The 17952-nt window shown below is 43.8% G+C and overlaps 1 protein-coding gene across 1 annotated transcript in view; it reads right to left on the reverse strand.

Moving 5' to 3' along the window:
- Positions 1-17952, reverse strand: part of MBTPS2 (membrane bound transcription factor peptidase, site 2) — a 358518-nt gene that overhangs the window by 244073 nt on the left and 96493 nt on the right. The window contains exon 5 of the mRNA XM_085622476.1: positions 1542-1669. Within this exon, the coding sequence (XP_085478602.1) occupies positions 1542-1669 (128 nt within the window). The remainder of the gene's footprint in view (positions 1-1541; positions 1670-17952) is intronic.

Consider the following 17952-nt stretch of genomic DNA (forward strand, 5'->3'; position numbering starts at 1 on the left):
AGAGAAGGCATACTTTAAAGGGAATTGGCTAGGTAGGGTATGAGGGAGACTTAAAGTGTGTACACATCTAAATGTCCATCACACCTTTCACGGTGCTTCCACAGGCTGAGGCGTATGTTTGCTGGCTTGTCAGACTAATGATGTTCATGGTGAACTTTTAGGATAATTAAAGTTATATAGCGATAATCCTATAGTGAAATGATATCTGGTTAGGTGGCCAGCCTTTTCCTTTTAAAGCTATGATTCCTAGATGGGCGATCGCTTTTGGAGAAGCAGACAAGGGGCAGGAGTATCGCTATTGAAACTGAAAGTGTTATAAACAAGGTGAGGAGGAGGTGAACAGGATGGTTATCGCATGCGAGGCCTGAAATAGAGACGCAGGTCGCCTGGCAGTAGGAAGCGATATGGAGTTCTCGCTCTCTGAAACATGCGTTTTGTGAAAGATTACCAGCATGGCAGGAGCCGCCGTGTACAAGGAGGGGCAATGAGTAGAACCAGCCTGCCTTTGGCATCATCCCCAGGCAGCCTGCACGGCGCGATGTTTTGTGGCATCACATGCATTTGTGCACTTGCAAACATACAAGAATAGCAAACAGAGAAGGGAGCGAAGGAAAACACAAGCGATCATGAAAAGCACTGTTAGACAAAGAAAGAAGTAGTTCCGAAAATAAATTCCTAAAATGAACACTGTGTATGGATTGTAGTGATTGATCTAAGCTCTCAGGGAGGGCTAAAACAGGAAGAGGCATGACGCATGCATGCCATGCCCTGGATTGATGGTGAGGAAAAAATCTGAAAGCGGCGATGGAGCCAGCAAATTGGAAGCCTACAGGTGGGCTGAAGCCCACTAAGTATATACAGCATGTGCTATCTAGAACCGAGACCAAAAAAGGACCTTAATTGTCTATGGTTTGTGCTAAAGTGATATCATACTTATTGTGTAAGATCTTTCACTGAACACTTTTTCATTCAACATGAGCATGTCAAATCACCTCCCGGATGTTTTGAGGCAATAAATCTTCAAGTTGGCCTCCAGTGTAAAAGATGTAAACATGACACGAAGACTGAAGCACAATGAGTTTACTTGTTACCCATCCACGGCCTGCCTCAACTGTCACCTTCAATGTTTATTTCTCCACTCCAGCACTCTAGAATGGAGCTTTCCATTTTATACTATAACAGAGGTAAGCTCAAACAATGCCAAAAAAGAGGAAGATACCACAGCAGACCATATTGAATTTTCAGTCAGGAAAATAATTAGGAAGAATTGGTACAACAGGGTCTAACCCTCAGTCGTTCACCAGCACATAAACCCAGTTCACAAGGTAAAGCCCGTGAACTATGTTTCATCATTATTTCACAACGGAACAACATACAACTTTACCATAAAAGTATTCACTACCACCTTTCTCAGATAAGTAGGATTATTCACAAGATCCTTTAACAACTGAAACATATAGTGGCAGGAGAAGCAGTCAAGCACTTGGCTGTTTTTTATAAACCGTCTTACCGGTCCCTTCTTTTACCTTCAGATTTCTTACCTGCACAGAATATTCTTAGCTGCTGGACTGGAGAAACAAGTTGCAAGTGAGTGGTGAAGAGATCAACAAACGCTCCAGGGTAGATAACAAACATAAAAATTCCAAAGCCATTGAGTCGCACTTGCTCTCTAAAAAAGCAAACAACAAAAACATTTGGAAAATCATTTTTATTTTATTATCAAACATACAAATAAATATATGATAACTGTTTGGGCAATAACACCTTGCATATACTACAGACTGTTAATAATCAAGTAGGGGCGTATTCATAAAGATAATTTTTCACAGCAGACTTATGCTTATGGCAAAAGTTCCTTAGACCCTCCTGAAAGAATTCACAAATTGATTCCTGGTAGGCGTAAATGAACTTACAAGTGTAGATTTCTCTACCACAGTTGCATAGAAATCCACCATAGTAAGTGCCGCTGCCAAACAAACAGGGGGTTCCACAGGGCTCTTCTATTAGCCCCATTCTGTTCAATGTTTATATGCGCCCTTTGGTGCAGATCATTAAGTCCTGTAACATCTCTGCAGTCAACTATGCCGATGATACGCAATTGATCATCTCCTTGGATGGGGATTATCAGGTGGATTCTTTATCCACCTTCCACAATTGCATGATGGAGATGACGACTTGGCTGAGGAACAATGATCTGCAGTTTAACAGTTCCAAAACTGAGATTCTACATTGCTCAGTGGGAAGGGTGCCTTTTACCCTGCCTTCCAATTTTTGGCCTCTCCCTCTGGATACCCCTCTGGTTCCAGTAAAGACTGTTCGTAATTTGGGGGTCTGCCTTAATGAGAAGCTAAGTCTGGAGTCGCATGTCAATAAGATAGTTTCAAACTGCTATCTGATCATGAGACGTTTACGTAGGATTTTGCCCCTTCTTCCTTCTCATGTTCGAGGTACCGTGGTCCGATGTACAATTCTCAGTCGCCTGGACTACTGCAATGCCTTGCTGCTTGCCTCCCCTGCATATCTTATTCAGAGACTTCAACGGATCCAGGCAGCTGCCGCAAAACTTGCTCTTCTTAGACCGCGTTTTTCCTCCAGCACTAGGGCCTTGTCCGAACTACATTGGCTGCCCGTGCATCAGAGAATTTTGTTTAAATCTCTGTGTGTAGCTTTTAAGGCTCTTCATGGCTTTGGCCCTTTACCACTGCAAAATCTTTTTAGATGGTATACTCCTACGCGCATGTTGCGCTCCTCTTCAGCTAGGTTGGCCTTGATTCCCAAAACAATGAGAGCCACCTTGGGTGGCCGTGCTTTCAGCTCCGCGGCTGCACGTTTATGGAATAGCCTTCCTGTTGAGTTACGACTGGTCCAGGATTTGACCCTTTTCCGCAGACAGCTGAAAACCTGGCTGTTCCCCAGAGCCTAATTCTTAGCCTCCCCTCCGTTTTCCTCCTTCACTCTGTCTTTAGTGCCAGGATGCCCGTAGGGTTGCAGTGCGCTCTACAAATTTTAATACATACTATGGTGGAAAGTGGGCCTTCCAAGGATCAGGTTACCTTTGAAATCTGGTAACACCCACAAACTTTACACTGGTGGCCTGTGGGATGTATGGGCGAAACACAAATCAGGGAGGCCTGAGTTATTTATCTATTTTGGCGTTTACTTCTTGTAGTAACACAAAAGAGAAATGTTTTTATTGGGAGCAGTCTGTTTTTAGGAGAAACGCAGGATAGTCCTGGGGTTGTGCCGTTTGGGTCTTCTAGGTTCTGTCGCTTCATCTGGGTACCACCCTCTTCCTTCTTCGGGCAGTCCCTTTGCCTGCCACCAGCCCCCTTCTTCCTGCTGTGATTGGTCCTTAGTGTCAGGAGCTCCGCCCCCTTCTGTCTTCAGCAGCTCCATGCGGTCAACATTAACCCCTTCTTTGCCAGTTTTGTTATAGGGAAGGAGTTGCTGGTGTAGTCCGTCTGGTCCTTCGTGCTGGAGTGAAAAAAGGTAGGTGAAGAGCGGTCTTTGTTATAGTGCTCTGATTCTTTAGGGGTGACAGGGTGGTTGCAGGGAGGGGGAGCGGGGAATTGCATGGCCATTTCCAATCTTTTCTCTGAGCCCTTCGCACCCTGGTAATTGCTGGAATTTACATGGGAACGGATTGCCTGCAAATTTGAGGAAAAATGGTTTCCTCAGAGAAATAAAATAAGTGGGTATTTGCACAGGGGCTTCATTCTCCCTCTGCTGAGTTAAATATGAGCCGGCAGAATAGTTAAATGACAACCCCAGTTTTACACCTGGATATCCAAGCCTGGCGCAGCTTTCCAAGCAAGCAAAACAATAAAAAAATCTCAAGACACCAAAATAACAAAAATCCAATAAGGGGGAACAGGACATATAAATCTTTAATGTTTTGAGGAGGAATGTCGCAAAGAAACACCAATGACAGTCAATGGCCATGGTAGATCCGGACCTAGGGGGCAATTTGAGGATACCTGTGAAGGAGTGCGGGCAACACCAACCAGGTTCCTCCTGGTGAAAGATTTTATCTTCTGACTCAGTCCTTTAAGTCCTAAACCCCCATAGGAGTACACTTTGAAAGCCCCTCAGGTGAAGCACTTAGCGACTCACAGGATGTCGGCAGAGACCAACGGCATGGTCCAGTCCAGGTCCAGCCACCACTAGTCAGTTGCAGGAAAGTCCTCATGTAGCTTGTTGTACCCTTGTAGCTTGAACTGGAGGTTAGCCTTTTGACCCTTGGATTCCACTTCTTGGTCCTGGGTACAAGAGGGAGCAGGTCCAGTCCCATTTCTTTCTTCCTAAGGTCCACCAGAATTCTAGAGTGGGTGCCTAAAGGTGCTGCATTTATGTCAGGCGCAAGCCAGTGGATGGGAATTACTCTTGGGCACACCTTAACCAATGGGGTAAAAGTTCTCAGGGCCATCCCTACTCATTTTGGGCATTTTCAAGATGGCAAAGTCTTTAGCCACACAACATTTGGGCTCCGAGAACTGGGGGTTTGTGTGGCAAATATACAATGGTAATCCTTGTGTCCTTCCACATCTAAGAATAAAATTCAATTTGGGGCAGCCTCTGAACCAACAATAAACCCAGAGACAGATGAATTTTAGAACAAAGCAGCAATCATCACCACACAGACAGTGGAAACACAAGAATTGTCTTGCTATCCTGTTTTCTGCGTTTTAAGTGCACTCCAAAGAGCTCCTGTAAAGCATGCTCCACCTTTTTCACACCTATTCAAATGATAATCCTTGGCTGGGAGAAGTTTGAGAGCACATGCAAATTAACCTCCAATAATTTTAGGCAGGGAAAAGGTAACTTTCTAAAAGTTACTTTTACTTAATATTTATTAAAAATCAGACTTCACCATTGAACTGAATTTTCAACATCTATTACACTGGTTGTTTTAAGTATTTTCTACATAGTCCAATTCCAAAATACAGTATTAGGATTTAAATCTGTACTATGGTTTTCTATATAGGACAGCTGGGGGTTCCACAGTGAAAAATAGCTTTTGAGTGCAAGTCACTATACGGACATATTAACATTAAATATCTACATTACCTACTTCCATGCACCCTCCTCATGGACTACAAGACCTAAAAAGGGGTGACTTGATATTTTTAAGGGAGGTTTGGACCTATTAAAAGTTTGACTGACTGATTTGCAGTGTTTGAATCACCACAGTCAGGCTACAAAGGAATGCCTGAAAGTATGCTTTACATGGTCGTGTAGTTGATAGTGCAAAAGCTGCTACAGTCTACTAGTGATGTTTAACTTCCAGGCCCTGGATACATTTTGTACCAAATAACAGTTATATGTAGGTTAAATATGCCAATTAGGAATATGTCAATTCGACCATTTTTAAAGGGGGAGCACAGGCACCTTGCCATTGGTTAGAAGGGTTAAAATGAACAGAGTTCTAAAGCCAGCAAAAGGCAAAAAATATGGTGTTACAATGCAGAAAATGTGCATTTCCTACACAGGCCACCCCTAGCCAAGAGCTTCGGAAAACTAATCTATCCATTGTTGGGCTTCCCTGCCCAGGTGAAAGAATGTAGATGAATTGCCGCCGCCACAGTGGCACCTGTCTGTTCTATGCCCCTCTGAACATACCTGTACCCCTCTGTCAACATGTGCATCAGCCACTAACCTAGTCTATGGGGAATCCTTCTCCTCACCTGCAGATCCTACCTGGGAGGCAAATTAACCTAGCTTTCTCACAGGTGCAACCCAGTAGGCAGACAATACCACAATAGCGAACAATGTTATATAGCCCATTCTGCCCCCTAAGTCAGACTTCAGCCCCCAGGAGAAGACCAGCTCTGCCCATAAGTCAAGTAACTAACAGAGGTTACTGACAGCTGTTAGTGTCAGGAACCAGGCTACTGGTCATACACTGCCAGGTGGAGGTTTTAATCTGGGGCCCTGGGTATGTCTTGCTTCCAGTCATGGGGCTGGCAAGGAGTATCCCATGTGCTCCTGCGGTCTCTCTGGCCTTTTTTGGTTTCTCAGAGTGGTGGGTGGGGAATATAGACTCCTTCCACACTTCTGTCATCTCATGAGAGGCACCCTGGGACAGAGTTCAGCTCAAGGTCTGTACACAGTGATTGAACATGTGTATTGTTGTTGTTCCCAGACTTCTGGACCTCACAGTGACACACTCAGTCTGTGAAGTGTAGGGGCCTGCCAGGTGCAGCTCTCCTGTCCTCTACCTCTGACAATACAGGCAAAACCGCCCAGTCAGAAATGGCCTCACCCAGTTAGAGAGGACTGTTCAGACCGGACCGACCGACTTTGACTTCTTGGCAGGCATGTACCCTGTATCATGTTCTGATGTTATGCATTAAAAATAATAAGGAATGGTAAAATTAATAAGTGGCCTCACAGGAGTCATGACTTTGAGTGCTTTTCTCTCAGATCAGGTAACCCCTGCCCCACTGGACCTGCCACTGTGGATGGCATCCACTTCATACAGCTTATTCTCCATCTGGGCCACAGTAAACTCTGTTTAAGGACAGCACCCCTAGATATCTGTGCTTTTAGTGCACCTTGGGTGACCGCAACTCCCATCTCTTTTCTCGGCGGTGGGAGCTCTTTGCCAAATATGTAGTCAATGGGCATCTGGGCTCTAACAATGACCCTCTCTGGGCAAGTTCCCTCTCCCGTTCTAAGAATACCATGGCCAAAGGATGGGAAAAGTATTGTCAATGTGTCTAGGTTACCCTACAGACCTGTCCTGGTAGGTACTGTTCTTGGGAAACCAGCCTTGCTGCAACAATGGTCTGGACGGTACAGGTATTCTGAAGGACAGTGACCCACCCACCCTTTTACTGCGACCTCCTGGAAGTAATGGCTACCTCTCTCCAGGATCACCAGCTTACCTTTTGGGTCTACCTTCCTACTAAGGGATACTAGGACAGGCTCTATTCTCTCCACCTGGGGATAACCTTGCTCTGTGGCTACACTGGCCACCCTTGTGGAGTGTCCATCTGTGGGTGGCTTCCTCACAGTCTACTCTCGCTCTATCTTGTGTTCTGAACTGGAGACAGTCATTACAATGGGGCAGGTGAGAGGGTGCCAGAGGCTTCTGCCCATCAAACCCCCCCCCCCCCCCCCCCCGAAGGCGAAAGGGAATCCTTTCCCTCAAAACTCTATTGGGGGCCTTTGGGGACCTTCTGTGTTTTATCCTGCCAGTTCCCTTTCCTCTGCTGAAGGGAACATGAACTGATCAGCTACTTCTAGGGCAAATAAGGTATCCCTCCCCATAATGGACATAGGCTCACATAGACTAGCCCCCAATCCCTCTCTAGGACTCTATGTATAAGTAGGGCCACCTCATATACTGTAAATCACTTATTTGAGTCATTCCCCACCACATAACTAGGTACCAAGTATTTTATTTTACTGCTGCTATGCACTTCACTGTCACCATCATCACTTGTCTCAGGAGGTCCTCTTGGCCTTCAGATACATCTCTATGTGGCTCCTCTCATGGCCAACATTAGCTTCTCAATCTGGGATAACGTTTTCTCCTCCAGGGCCAGAGTTGCTGCTGCCTTCTCCTCCTTCTCCTAGCCATGGTGGCCAACTGCATCTTGAGAGCCCTGTCTGCCTATCTGTGCTCACTCTAAGTGGGTGAAGCTGAAAGAGGACGCACTGCTCCCTACTCCGGACAAGGCAAGTGAGGACGAACTTTGCGGGATGTTATGCTCTGGTGATAGAGCTTATACAATGTCATCTTCCTCTCCTCCATTTCCTACTCCTCCCCTTGCTATTGTGAGGTGAACAGAAGCAAACCTACTTCCTCTCAAGCTATGAGGGCAATCTGGTAGTCCCCTTTCTTCACTAGCCTCAGCCCTCTTTCCTTGCACGCCTTCTTAGATTGGTCACACTGAGGCTCTCAACGCTGTTCAGATCGATTTCCATTCCTTCAAAAAACACAGGCGGAAAGTAGGAATGACAGTTAGGAAAAATAAAATATGACCAATTAAAAATCAAGTCAATTTAAAAATAAAAGGTCGATTTTGATGTCAAATTACAAAGGGGGGTTTGGATTTTAAATTAAATCACTGAGAGGTACTGCAAAACAAGTCCTGGATCCCACTGGAAGAGAAGTAAAGAGAAAGAAGTTACTAACCTGTAACAATAGTTGTGAAACTTGATGCTGTTCTAGATTTGCATATTGTGCATTATTCTGCCATGTAGGGAATAAGTCAGGGGAACATCAGTGACGGGTCCTCCGCTAAAGCAGAGGAGCATCGCCCCACTGCTTTTTTGCAGTGACACAAAGGGAAAATACATTTATAATAGCTCATGTTATTATCATTTTATTTTCTCCTACTTCCACCCGGTTTGCGTTAGGGGGCAGGGGAGGATTGGTAGGACCCTCTTAAAGCACGCAGTGACTGCTTGGCCGCACCTCTTGGGCCGGCCAAAACAGTCTTGTGCACTTCGCATGTTCTCCATGCAAGCTGCATCGCAGGCTATGGGGAGAACATGCCCAGGCCTCCAGTCAGCGTCTGAGCGCCGAAACACGGCGCTCAGACCAATCACAAAGCTGATAAGGCAGAGTTGTGATTAGTTGCTTTCAGTAAGGCCGAGCGAGGGAGGACTAAAGAGGCGAGGAAGCAGCGAGAAGGTGCGTTTTTATTTGTATTCTTCCTGCTTCTCCAGGGTCCTCCCCCCACCCACCTCTTACCTCATGTGTCCTCCGCCCCCCTACCTCCTATCAGTGCCGGCCGCCGCTGGTAAACATGCTTCTTAAAAATAATCCTTTATTATGGGTGTCGACCAAGGGAGGAGACAATGTGACTCCTAGCAACACTGACCATAAACCTACAATATCTACTTTCATCATCACATTATCAGACTCAGTATCTGCATAATTAAACTTAGTAGGAGAGGAATGGAAAGGTGAGCAAATTAATATATATACTTATTTCTTCGACACCCTCCTTCACTACTGCAGAGAGATGGAGGATTTGCATTTTAATCTAGAATGGTCTTAAGCTACAGAACTATTGTTACTAGCAAGTTACTTGCGTTTTTGAAGCATGCACCAATTCTAGCTTCACATGTTGTGCATTAAATCCCAATAAATGGTAAATAAGCCCCCTTTTAAGTAATGAGTTCTTGTTCATGCAACATAATTGATCATCCTATATCTAAAGTATGCATGGCTTTTTAGGTCAATGATGATCGAATATAAAAAAAATCGGACATTGAATACTTCAACTGATGAGAACAAAACTGCAACAATGGCAAAGACTTAGGATCAGTTCTTGTCACTCTATATCTGTAACTGCAGTCATCTTTAAGTGGCAGCAAATAACTATCCCTTCTTAAAGATGTAGACGAAGACAGATGTTTTAACAGAAATATGTTAGAGTAGCCTGATGCACTGGTTCAAAAGCCTACTTAGAACTGTGTTCAAATTCTTTCTTGGAGGTGGTGTGTTATGTGGCAGGTAACACAGTTTCACCCCTTCCAAAAAAAGCATACATCTGTGGGGTGTTGAACAGTGAATTACAGGAAGTACCCGTTATAAAACCGGAGGTTGCAGCCAAATGTATTTGAGGTCCCTCTACCAAAAAATTGTAAAATAAAGTTCAAAATAACCTTCACTCTATGGGGGACCTCCTAGACGATAAGATCTCCACAATCTATCAGTACCTGGTAACGCACTGTTCTCCCTCTTTGCAGCGTTTGAGGGAGGCCTAGGAGGGCGATGTGGGTCAGATGGAAGAAGAGGACTGGACAGAAGCTTTGGCTTCCCCGCATGGGGCGGCTATTGCAGTGAGCCTGCGGCTTACCCAAGTTAAATACCTCCACCGGGTTTATTTTACCAGGGTTAGGCTCTGGAGGGCGGGCTTGGTGGCTTGCCCGGTGTGTCTCCGCTGCGGGCATGAAGAGGGGACCCAGATACACACTATATGGCACTGCACAGTGCTAGCACGATTCTGGATGGGGGTTCTGGCCTGCCTCTCTGAAGTTCTGGGGTGGGAGCTTCCTCACTCACCGAAGCTTGTTCTCCTTCATGTGATGGAAGGGATCGGGGGCAACATCTATAAGCAACATCTCATGCTCCTAGGCTTTACCTTAGCGAAGAGAGATATAGCTAGAGCCTGGAAGGCGGTGGTTGCCCCCTCGGTCTCGATTTGGAAAAATGGTCTGGACTTTTGTATGGGCCTCGAGATCCCCATTTTTGAGGATATAGGGTGTCCTCTGAAGCACTATAAGATCTGGAGGCGCTGGGCGGATTATCGAGGCCTGGAGCTGGAGCCACCGGGGAGGGGGGGGGGCCGGGGCCGAGACCCAGAGTAACCTGTTGGCCTCTCCAGTTACTTGCACTTCCTTATGTGTGGTTCTCAATTCCTCAGCAGAAAATGGTATTGTGGATGTTGAGCTCTTGTGTAGATTAATGGCATTTTGGGTCAGTGATATGTTGTTCCGGAATAAGGAGATGGTGCGCTGGGGGGTGGGGAGGGAGGTGGGGAAGTTGGTTGTTTGCAGGGATTGGTTTTATTTGTATTGCCTTTCATATTCTCCTGTCTTTAAATATGCAAAACGGTCAAAGTCAATTTCTGTATCTTACATGCGGCAGCTGTCTCTGGGATTCAGAGGTCGGCATCATATGTGCTATTTTGACAAATAAAATCTGTTTAAAAAAAAAAAAAAGAACCTTCACATTTGATAGCTATTGATGATAGTTACGTAATGACAAAGACAAATTGTTTCTATTAAGTGGAGTAACTCTTTCATGTAGTGGTTCAATGAGCTTTCCTTAAAATGTACTGCCATTGTCCAGGTAATAGCAGATTTCAAAATTCTAGAATTTCAAAAGAAACACTGCCAGGTTCAGACTACGCGGTTCGGTGTGTGATATCTTTTCTTTACAAATTTACCAACAACTGTGGATTGAGATTCCATTTCTGGTGTTATGATATGGACGTTACCATGTCAGGGCTCGAAAAATCAAAAAAAATGTACTAGTCCTGCAGGTCTAGTACCTTGAAAAATCTCCTTGACCTAACTGCAACCTACTTGACCTCCGTCTCTGAAAGCGGAGCAAATGTGACAAGATAACCAGATTTAAAGGCATCTTTATTGCTCATTCACTTTGTGAGCAATAAAAATGCCTTACAATCTTATCTTGTCACATTTGCTCCGTTTTCAGAGACAGAGGACAAAAGTTAGTTTGTCTTCCTACTCGCCAGAAAGGGAGAGTAGGACCTAAAAACAGCTCGCCCTCAATAAATTTAGCTCGCAAATGCGAGCGGTCGCGTGGATTTTTCGAGCCCTGCATGTCTAGCAACTACTATGATTATTTCACCCCAAACTCGTTCTAGAGCAAAAACCATGTGAGATGTTACACACTTGTTGATTAATGAAGCCTGTGTCCCATCACCACTTGCAGCTGTCTTGCCCAGTTATAGCATGCCCGCTGAATTATGGAGACTATAACTATATCTTCCAAATGGCTAGGTAGCATGGCCTCCTTACGCACGATCATGATCTTCCCCATTCAACTGTAGTTTAAACAACAAGAATGCAGGTTAGCCGATGGAGTTCAAGAATGAATTGCAGTGGCTCAGACAAGACAACAGAAGGCAGCAGAGTGATGTTGTAAATACTGTAAATGCCCTCTGTCATAAGGTCTTCCCTAACATCCTCAGAAACTTCAACTTGCACTCTGGATAGACATAAAATGATGTTGTGCATTGCAGGAGACGCAATGAGACTGGCACTACTGTTTTTCCCGTGACTATTGACAAATATCAGAGATGACAGTAGAAAGGTCTATCCTGACCATGTGACACTAACTGTTCTTGTGGCCCTCTCAGTTAAAATGCTGTTGACACATACCTGCACACAGTACTTGACAAACAGCTGCTTAACCAAGTACGAACAGATCATAGTTGTGGTGGACAACGTCAACCTTAGGGGATATGCTACTTTGAATTCTGCCCCTTTGTTGCCTGACTAGGAATATGAAAATGATGAGGGGGAGGTTGAACATGACTGGCTTGAGGTCACTGAACTATACACCACGCCAAGACCAGATATACAACATGAGCCACAAGTAGAAAATGATTACATATGGTTTGTGGATGTGTCATGTTTAAGAGACAATGAAGGAAATCCGAGAGCTGCATACGCAGTCACCACAGTCTTGGGGGTAGTCAAAGTTTCCTGGCCTTGTGGAGTGTTCTCTGCACAAGTGGCTGAATTGATAACTCTTGCTAGAGCTTGCTGTATCTCTGAACAGCTGAGAGTGAATATATTTACAGATAGTTAGTATGACTTTGGTGTTGTTCATGACTTGGGACAGTTATGTTTACAAAGGGGGTTTATGACATCTTCTGGATCCCTGATACGCAATGGTGAGCATATCATGAGATGACTTAAAGCAGTACAGCTGCCTGCAAAAATTGCAACTGTGAAGTGTCCCACTCACCGTGGTGGTGTTGATTATGTGACAGTGGACAATCCTTGTGCTGATGAAGTAGCCAAAAACGGTGCACATGGGTCACGAACATTCAATGGTGAATACACTGAGTCCGAAGGTAAGATCAACTATAACCTTTAGTTGTCAACAACTGATAACTCGGAGGTAGTGAAGATTTTGTGTGAGGAAATGACAGAGGCAGAACAGCAGAGTTGGATCGGAGCTGGATGTGTGAAGAGAGATGATATATGCGTTTCTGTAAATTGCAGATCAGTGTTACCAAACAGCATGTTGTCCCCAATGGTAAGAGATTTCCATGGACCCGCTCATATAGGGAGGGATGCCATGGTTAGGTTGTTTAAGCAGCATTGTTTTAACACACAATTTAGATTGGTAACTGAAGATTTGTGCCACAGATGGGTTGTCAGTCAACAGAGGAATGTAGGTAAAAGAACTCCAGTGTCATTGAGTCATAGAGGAAGATCAGGAGGGCCATTCAACAGAATGCAGATGGACTTTATCAAAATGTCTGAGTGCAACAGGATAAGATATGTTCTGGTGGTTGTGTGCATCTTTTTGTGTTGTGTTGAAGCCTACCTGACCAGGCAAAATGACAGTCTCACAGTATCTAAACCTTTGTTGGAGTCATACTGAGGGACTCAGTTAAACAATGAGGTCCTGAAAATGTTGTGTGCAGCATTGCAAGAGGAGCAGAGATTGCATTGTAGTTATCAGCCAGAGGCTTCTGGCATTGTGGAGCAGGTGAATGGCACGTTGACAGCCCAATAGGCCATGGTATGTGCATCAACGTCCCTGAAGTGACCAGATGCTGCCTCTTGTGCTGAAGAATCTTTGCAGCGTTCCTGATCGAAAAACAGGATTGTCTCCCCACGAAATAGTCAAGGGGAGAGCAATGAGACTGCCTGCAGTGCCCGCAAATGCATTAGTGAATATTATAGATTACATGATTCTTGACTATTGCAAGGGACTAGCTGACGAGGTCCATTCTGGGTGGCGCCTCTCCATGTCTGAAGCAGTGCCATGGCCTCAGTCCTGCTGACTGGGTTTTGGTGAAGAAACACGTTCGAAAAATGTGTCTGGAACATAGGTGGCGTGAACTGAACCAGGTTATCCTAAAGATGAACACTGCTGTGAAGTGCAGGGGATCTTCTCAACTGGATTCATGCAGCCCACACACGTAGAGTGGAGTGTCCTCTTAAAGATGAGACAGTACTTCTCCCTGAAGTGCAACCCACAACTGAGAGACAGCAAGAGGGTGCACAGAGTACTGAGACTTGCCAAGAGCCTGTGACAGCACTCCTCTGCATGAAGGGTGTGTTAATGAACTGACAGTTGAGAAGACTTGAACTGAATTGCTACCCGAGCCAGACTCAGACCCTTAGAAGAAGGGCCTAGTAGTGTATCACTCCGAGTAGAAACTGAGGACCGTTGGCCAAGCAGGCAAGAAGAAGAGAGAGTAAGATTGCCTAGGGAATGAGAACGGAGTACTGTCCCAGAGGACACTGATGATTCTGGCTCAAGTGACAGGGAAAGTAAACAACCTGTACTCAGGAGATCAAAAAGAGATATAGTGCCATGTTGGTACTCATCCCCTGAATGGACATACTTTGTCGCAAATGAAAGAGAGGGAGATCTTTGGGACTTGGAGAATAACAGTGCAAGTCCAGCTGAGCCTCAGTAAATTTAGACTTGTGGCTGTTCTGTGTTTTGACTTTACCTTGCCGCGGAACAGAATGACAATTATTTTTAGCTTGATTCCTAGACTGAACTTTGTGATGGGCATTTGAATAGAGGCAATTGAGTAGATTTTGTTTAAAAGAATTAAGAATATTACCTAGCCCGAGGCTGCCGAAGGAGCGTAGAGGTGTCATTTGATTGACAAAGAGTGTGAATAATTTCATCACATGATTTATGGACTCCGTTTGTCATCTGCATAAGTAAAACACTGAAGAAAATCTGCTTGCTGCAAACTCTTGTTTAATGGTCCAATTCTAGAGAACTCATGCACATTGATAATAATAGCAAGAGTAGGTTCATATTAGCAGGTGTATTAATGGCTGTGACTGTGGAACTAATTATTTTGCTTGTAGGATTGTCTTCACCTACCTTTTCCACAATAGTTGAGCTTATGCCTATTGTTTCCCCTTAGACCCCGATTCCTGCTGACAATACTTTACACACACTTAATTATAAAGCTTTGCATGCAGATGCATCTAGAGGAGATTATTCTTCAAATGCCTATTTTAAATTTCTTTAGGAGTATGTTGGGTGCAAGGGATTGTTAGGTCTGTATGTAGATACCCGAGCCAGCAGCAGAGGTAATTAACTATCACCATATTCCTCTTACCCTTCTGTTAAGTCTATTTTATGGAAAGAGACAGTACCAATGTTATTTCTCGCATTATGATTTGGTATTTTCTGAAGTTACTTTGCTTAAGCATTTAAAAAGACATCTTCATGCTAAGACAATGGATACAATTAACAGTCTTCTTAGACCGAGAATGACACTGGACATGGCTTATGCTCATAGACACAATTTGACATTATCTTTCACTGAAGGCTGAAAAGAAAGATTTAGATTTGCCAGAAGACAGGAATTGAGCGATAAAGAAAAGGGGGAGACAGGATAGGATGAGACATATTAAGGACAGTGGGATACAGAAGAAGCGAAACATTGAGACTTAGGGGTTATGCCTACACTAGTTTTAGATTGGTAACACATAGGGAAATTGTGTGCGAGTAGAGATAAATCGACTTTTAACACTAAAGTTCCTGGATAAAAGTGATTGTGATCATACGTTTGAGAATGTAGGAGTTTGGCTTCTGTTTTTGGCAGGACAAGATCCTGTTATTCCTGGAGTTTATTTTGTTTGTGGGGGGCATGCATACTTCAAATTGCCCGGCGAATGGTATGGTACATGTTATTTAGGTATAGTTGTCCCAAAGATTTATCATGAAGAACATTTGAATGATCCTGTGTCGGAAACTAAATTTAGAACTAAACGAGATAGTTGGAGTGCTGAAATTATGGGAGACATTTTGGTGCAATGATTCTATCCTTGGGGGTCATCTTGAATGATCTCAAGATTAGAAATGTATCCAACATTGTGTATAAATTGGGTGCAAGTACCTTATTGGTTGCAGATACTGAAATAGTAGCTATGAGATCCATGATTTTGCTGATTCGTCTTGCATAAGACATTCTCCTTGTGAAAGAGGGAGGATTCTGCAAGATGTTAAAGGTCCAGCACTGCTGCACCTACATTCATGACAAGAGTAAGGGACTGGGAGAAATATATTAAGAAAATAACTGACCTGAAGTGGCGTTGAAGGAGCTGAAAACTACAGGTGCTTGGGAAGCAATTGGCAATGGATTTGCTGCAATAGGCAAATTGTGTGGATACCTTGGAAGTGGAATACTTGGTTCCATTTTGGGACCCCTTGTGAAAGATAATTGCTTTGTGCAATATCTCTGTTGGTACTCTTTAAGGGGTATAAGTAGATGCAAGCAAAAAGAAGTGCAAGAGAGGAGGGGAGTAAAGAGAAAGAATGTGGAAATGGAGGAGAGCCAGTGTAGATTCTATGATGACATGAAACATCTAGATAACATGAGATGAAGGTTCTTGATAACTTCAAGGATTTGACTTGATCTCACCTGATAAGGATTCACATGTATGCTTTTGTGATGGGTAACAAATCCATCAGAGAGGGGCATTGGAGGTGAGCAATTCAGACACCATCTCCTACACGTCAGCAATATGAAATTTTCCTGCATATTTTACATTATATTTACTGTGTGCCTTAATAATACTAACATGTCTGAACATATAAACGCATTAAAAAAATGTATGCACTGAGCAAGTTATACTTTATAAACGTGCGCACTAATGTTCAGTTTAACATGGCCATGTATTCTGTATTCACATTGCCTTTATACTTTGTAACATTTAAATATATTCTGAAAATCATATTTGAAAGTGGAATCATGTATTCTTTTATTCACATTTGCTCCTGAATTATATGTGCACCAGTATAACCATATATTTGAGGTGCACATTTAAATGTTAAAGTTAGCCTGACTAAAGACCTTGTGATTCTGAAATATGCTTTACTTGGATAGCGTGTTCGTTTTTTTGCAAGCATGTTCTCATGGTTTCATTAGCTAGTGAAAAGGAGTATTGTTGTCTGTACTAGTTTCTGGATAGTAGGGTCTGAGAAAAGAAATCTTGGCAAGAAACGTGAAGACTTAATGAGCAAATGAAGCCTTTTAATAATCGCGTGTCAGAAGCAGTGGGATGTTCAAGGTTGCAGCCACTGTCGAGGGTATGTGGGATGGGAAAGTCTGGTGATGTGCAAGTGCACACCATGACCATGGAGGCGACTGGATCCTGGAGGGGTGGGAAGAGATAGGATTGTTGCTGAAGTTTCTGTTGGTTTTAATTAGTGTTCACTGTTATAAGTTAGAGCAGATTCCCTTGGGCTTTGAGGGGTACAGAGCTCCTGCTTCCTTTATTCTAGCAAGTGTGAAGTTTCATGCTAAACACTTATTCCAATGCTGGGAGATTAATACTGGAGTCGTCACTATGCTGACACATTCCTGCATTTCCGAATTCCCTCGAGACCATGTTCTACGAAATATCATTATTCTAACTTAGAGCCTTGATTAGATACCTTTAGAACTTATTTATGTTTGAGAGAGAGAATCTGAGATTTTCTTTTAAGGAACAGCTATTTCGAACTCTCAGTTTCTGCATTGCTGTGAGTAATCTGTATTGTCTCTTATTGAGATTGAACCAAATGCAATATTTCAGCTTGCCAGCTGAAATCCTGTACCTAGATATTATTCTTTTGACATGCATATTGGATTGACTTTTAATTGGAAATAAAACTACTTATTTTCAATTATTGATTCCTGGCCCTCATTGTGGGGCCAAATGGGCTTCACACAAGTTGAATTGATTTATTATTGTTAAATCCCTTTGCATCTCAGTAAACTTTAAAGGTAAGAGTGGATTCCTACTTGAAGAGATTCAGGATTACAACTGCTATATTGCAAGAGACACATTTGACCTTCGAGGAAAAGGTTTGCAAAAAATGGTGTGGTCAGCTATACATGGCAGTGAACTCCACATATGAATGGGAGGGGGGGTAACCTGTGTAGCCACAGAAGTTTCTTGCAGTCCTAAAAAGTAAAAGTAGCTAGAGAAGGAGGTATGTGCGGATATAAGACGGGAAAGATCTCAATGCCAAATGATGATGGAAGTACACCTGGAGTAACAATCTTTAAGAGCGGTTATGGATAGGATTGGTAAGACTGATTTTTGGAGAACACATCACCCGAATGAGGCCCCAATTAAGAGTCTGGCAGTCCACGGACCGCCGGACTCGTGGAGGTGCAGTAGTGGTGGTCTCCCCACCGCCCAATTAAGAGTCGGGCAGAAGGAACGCCACAGCCCCGCCACACCCACCAGGGAACA

Source organism: Triturus cristatus, chromosome 8, assembly GCF_964204655.1.
Source record: "Triturus cristatus chromosome 8, aTriCri1.1, whole genome shotgun sequence".
Taxonomy (NCBI): Eukaryota; Metazoa; Chordata; class Amphibia; order Caudata; family Salamandridae; genus Triturus; species Triturus cristatus.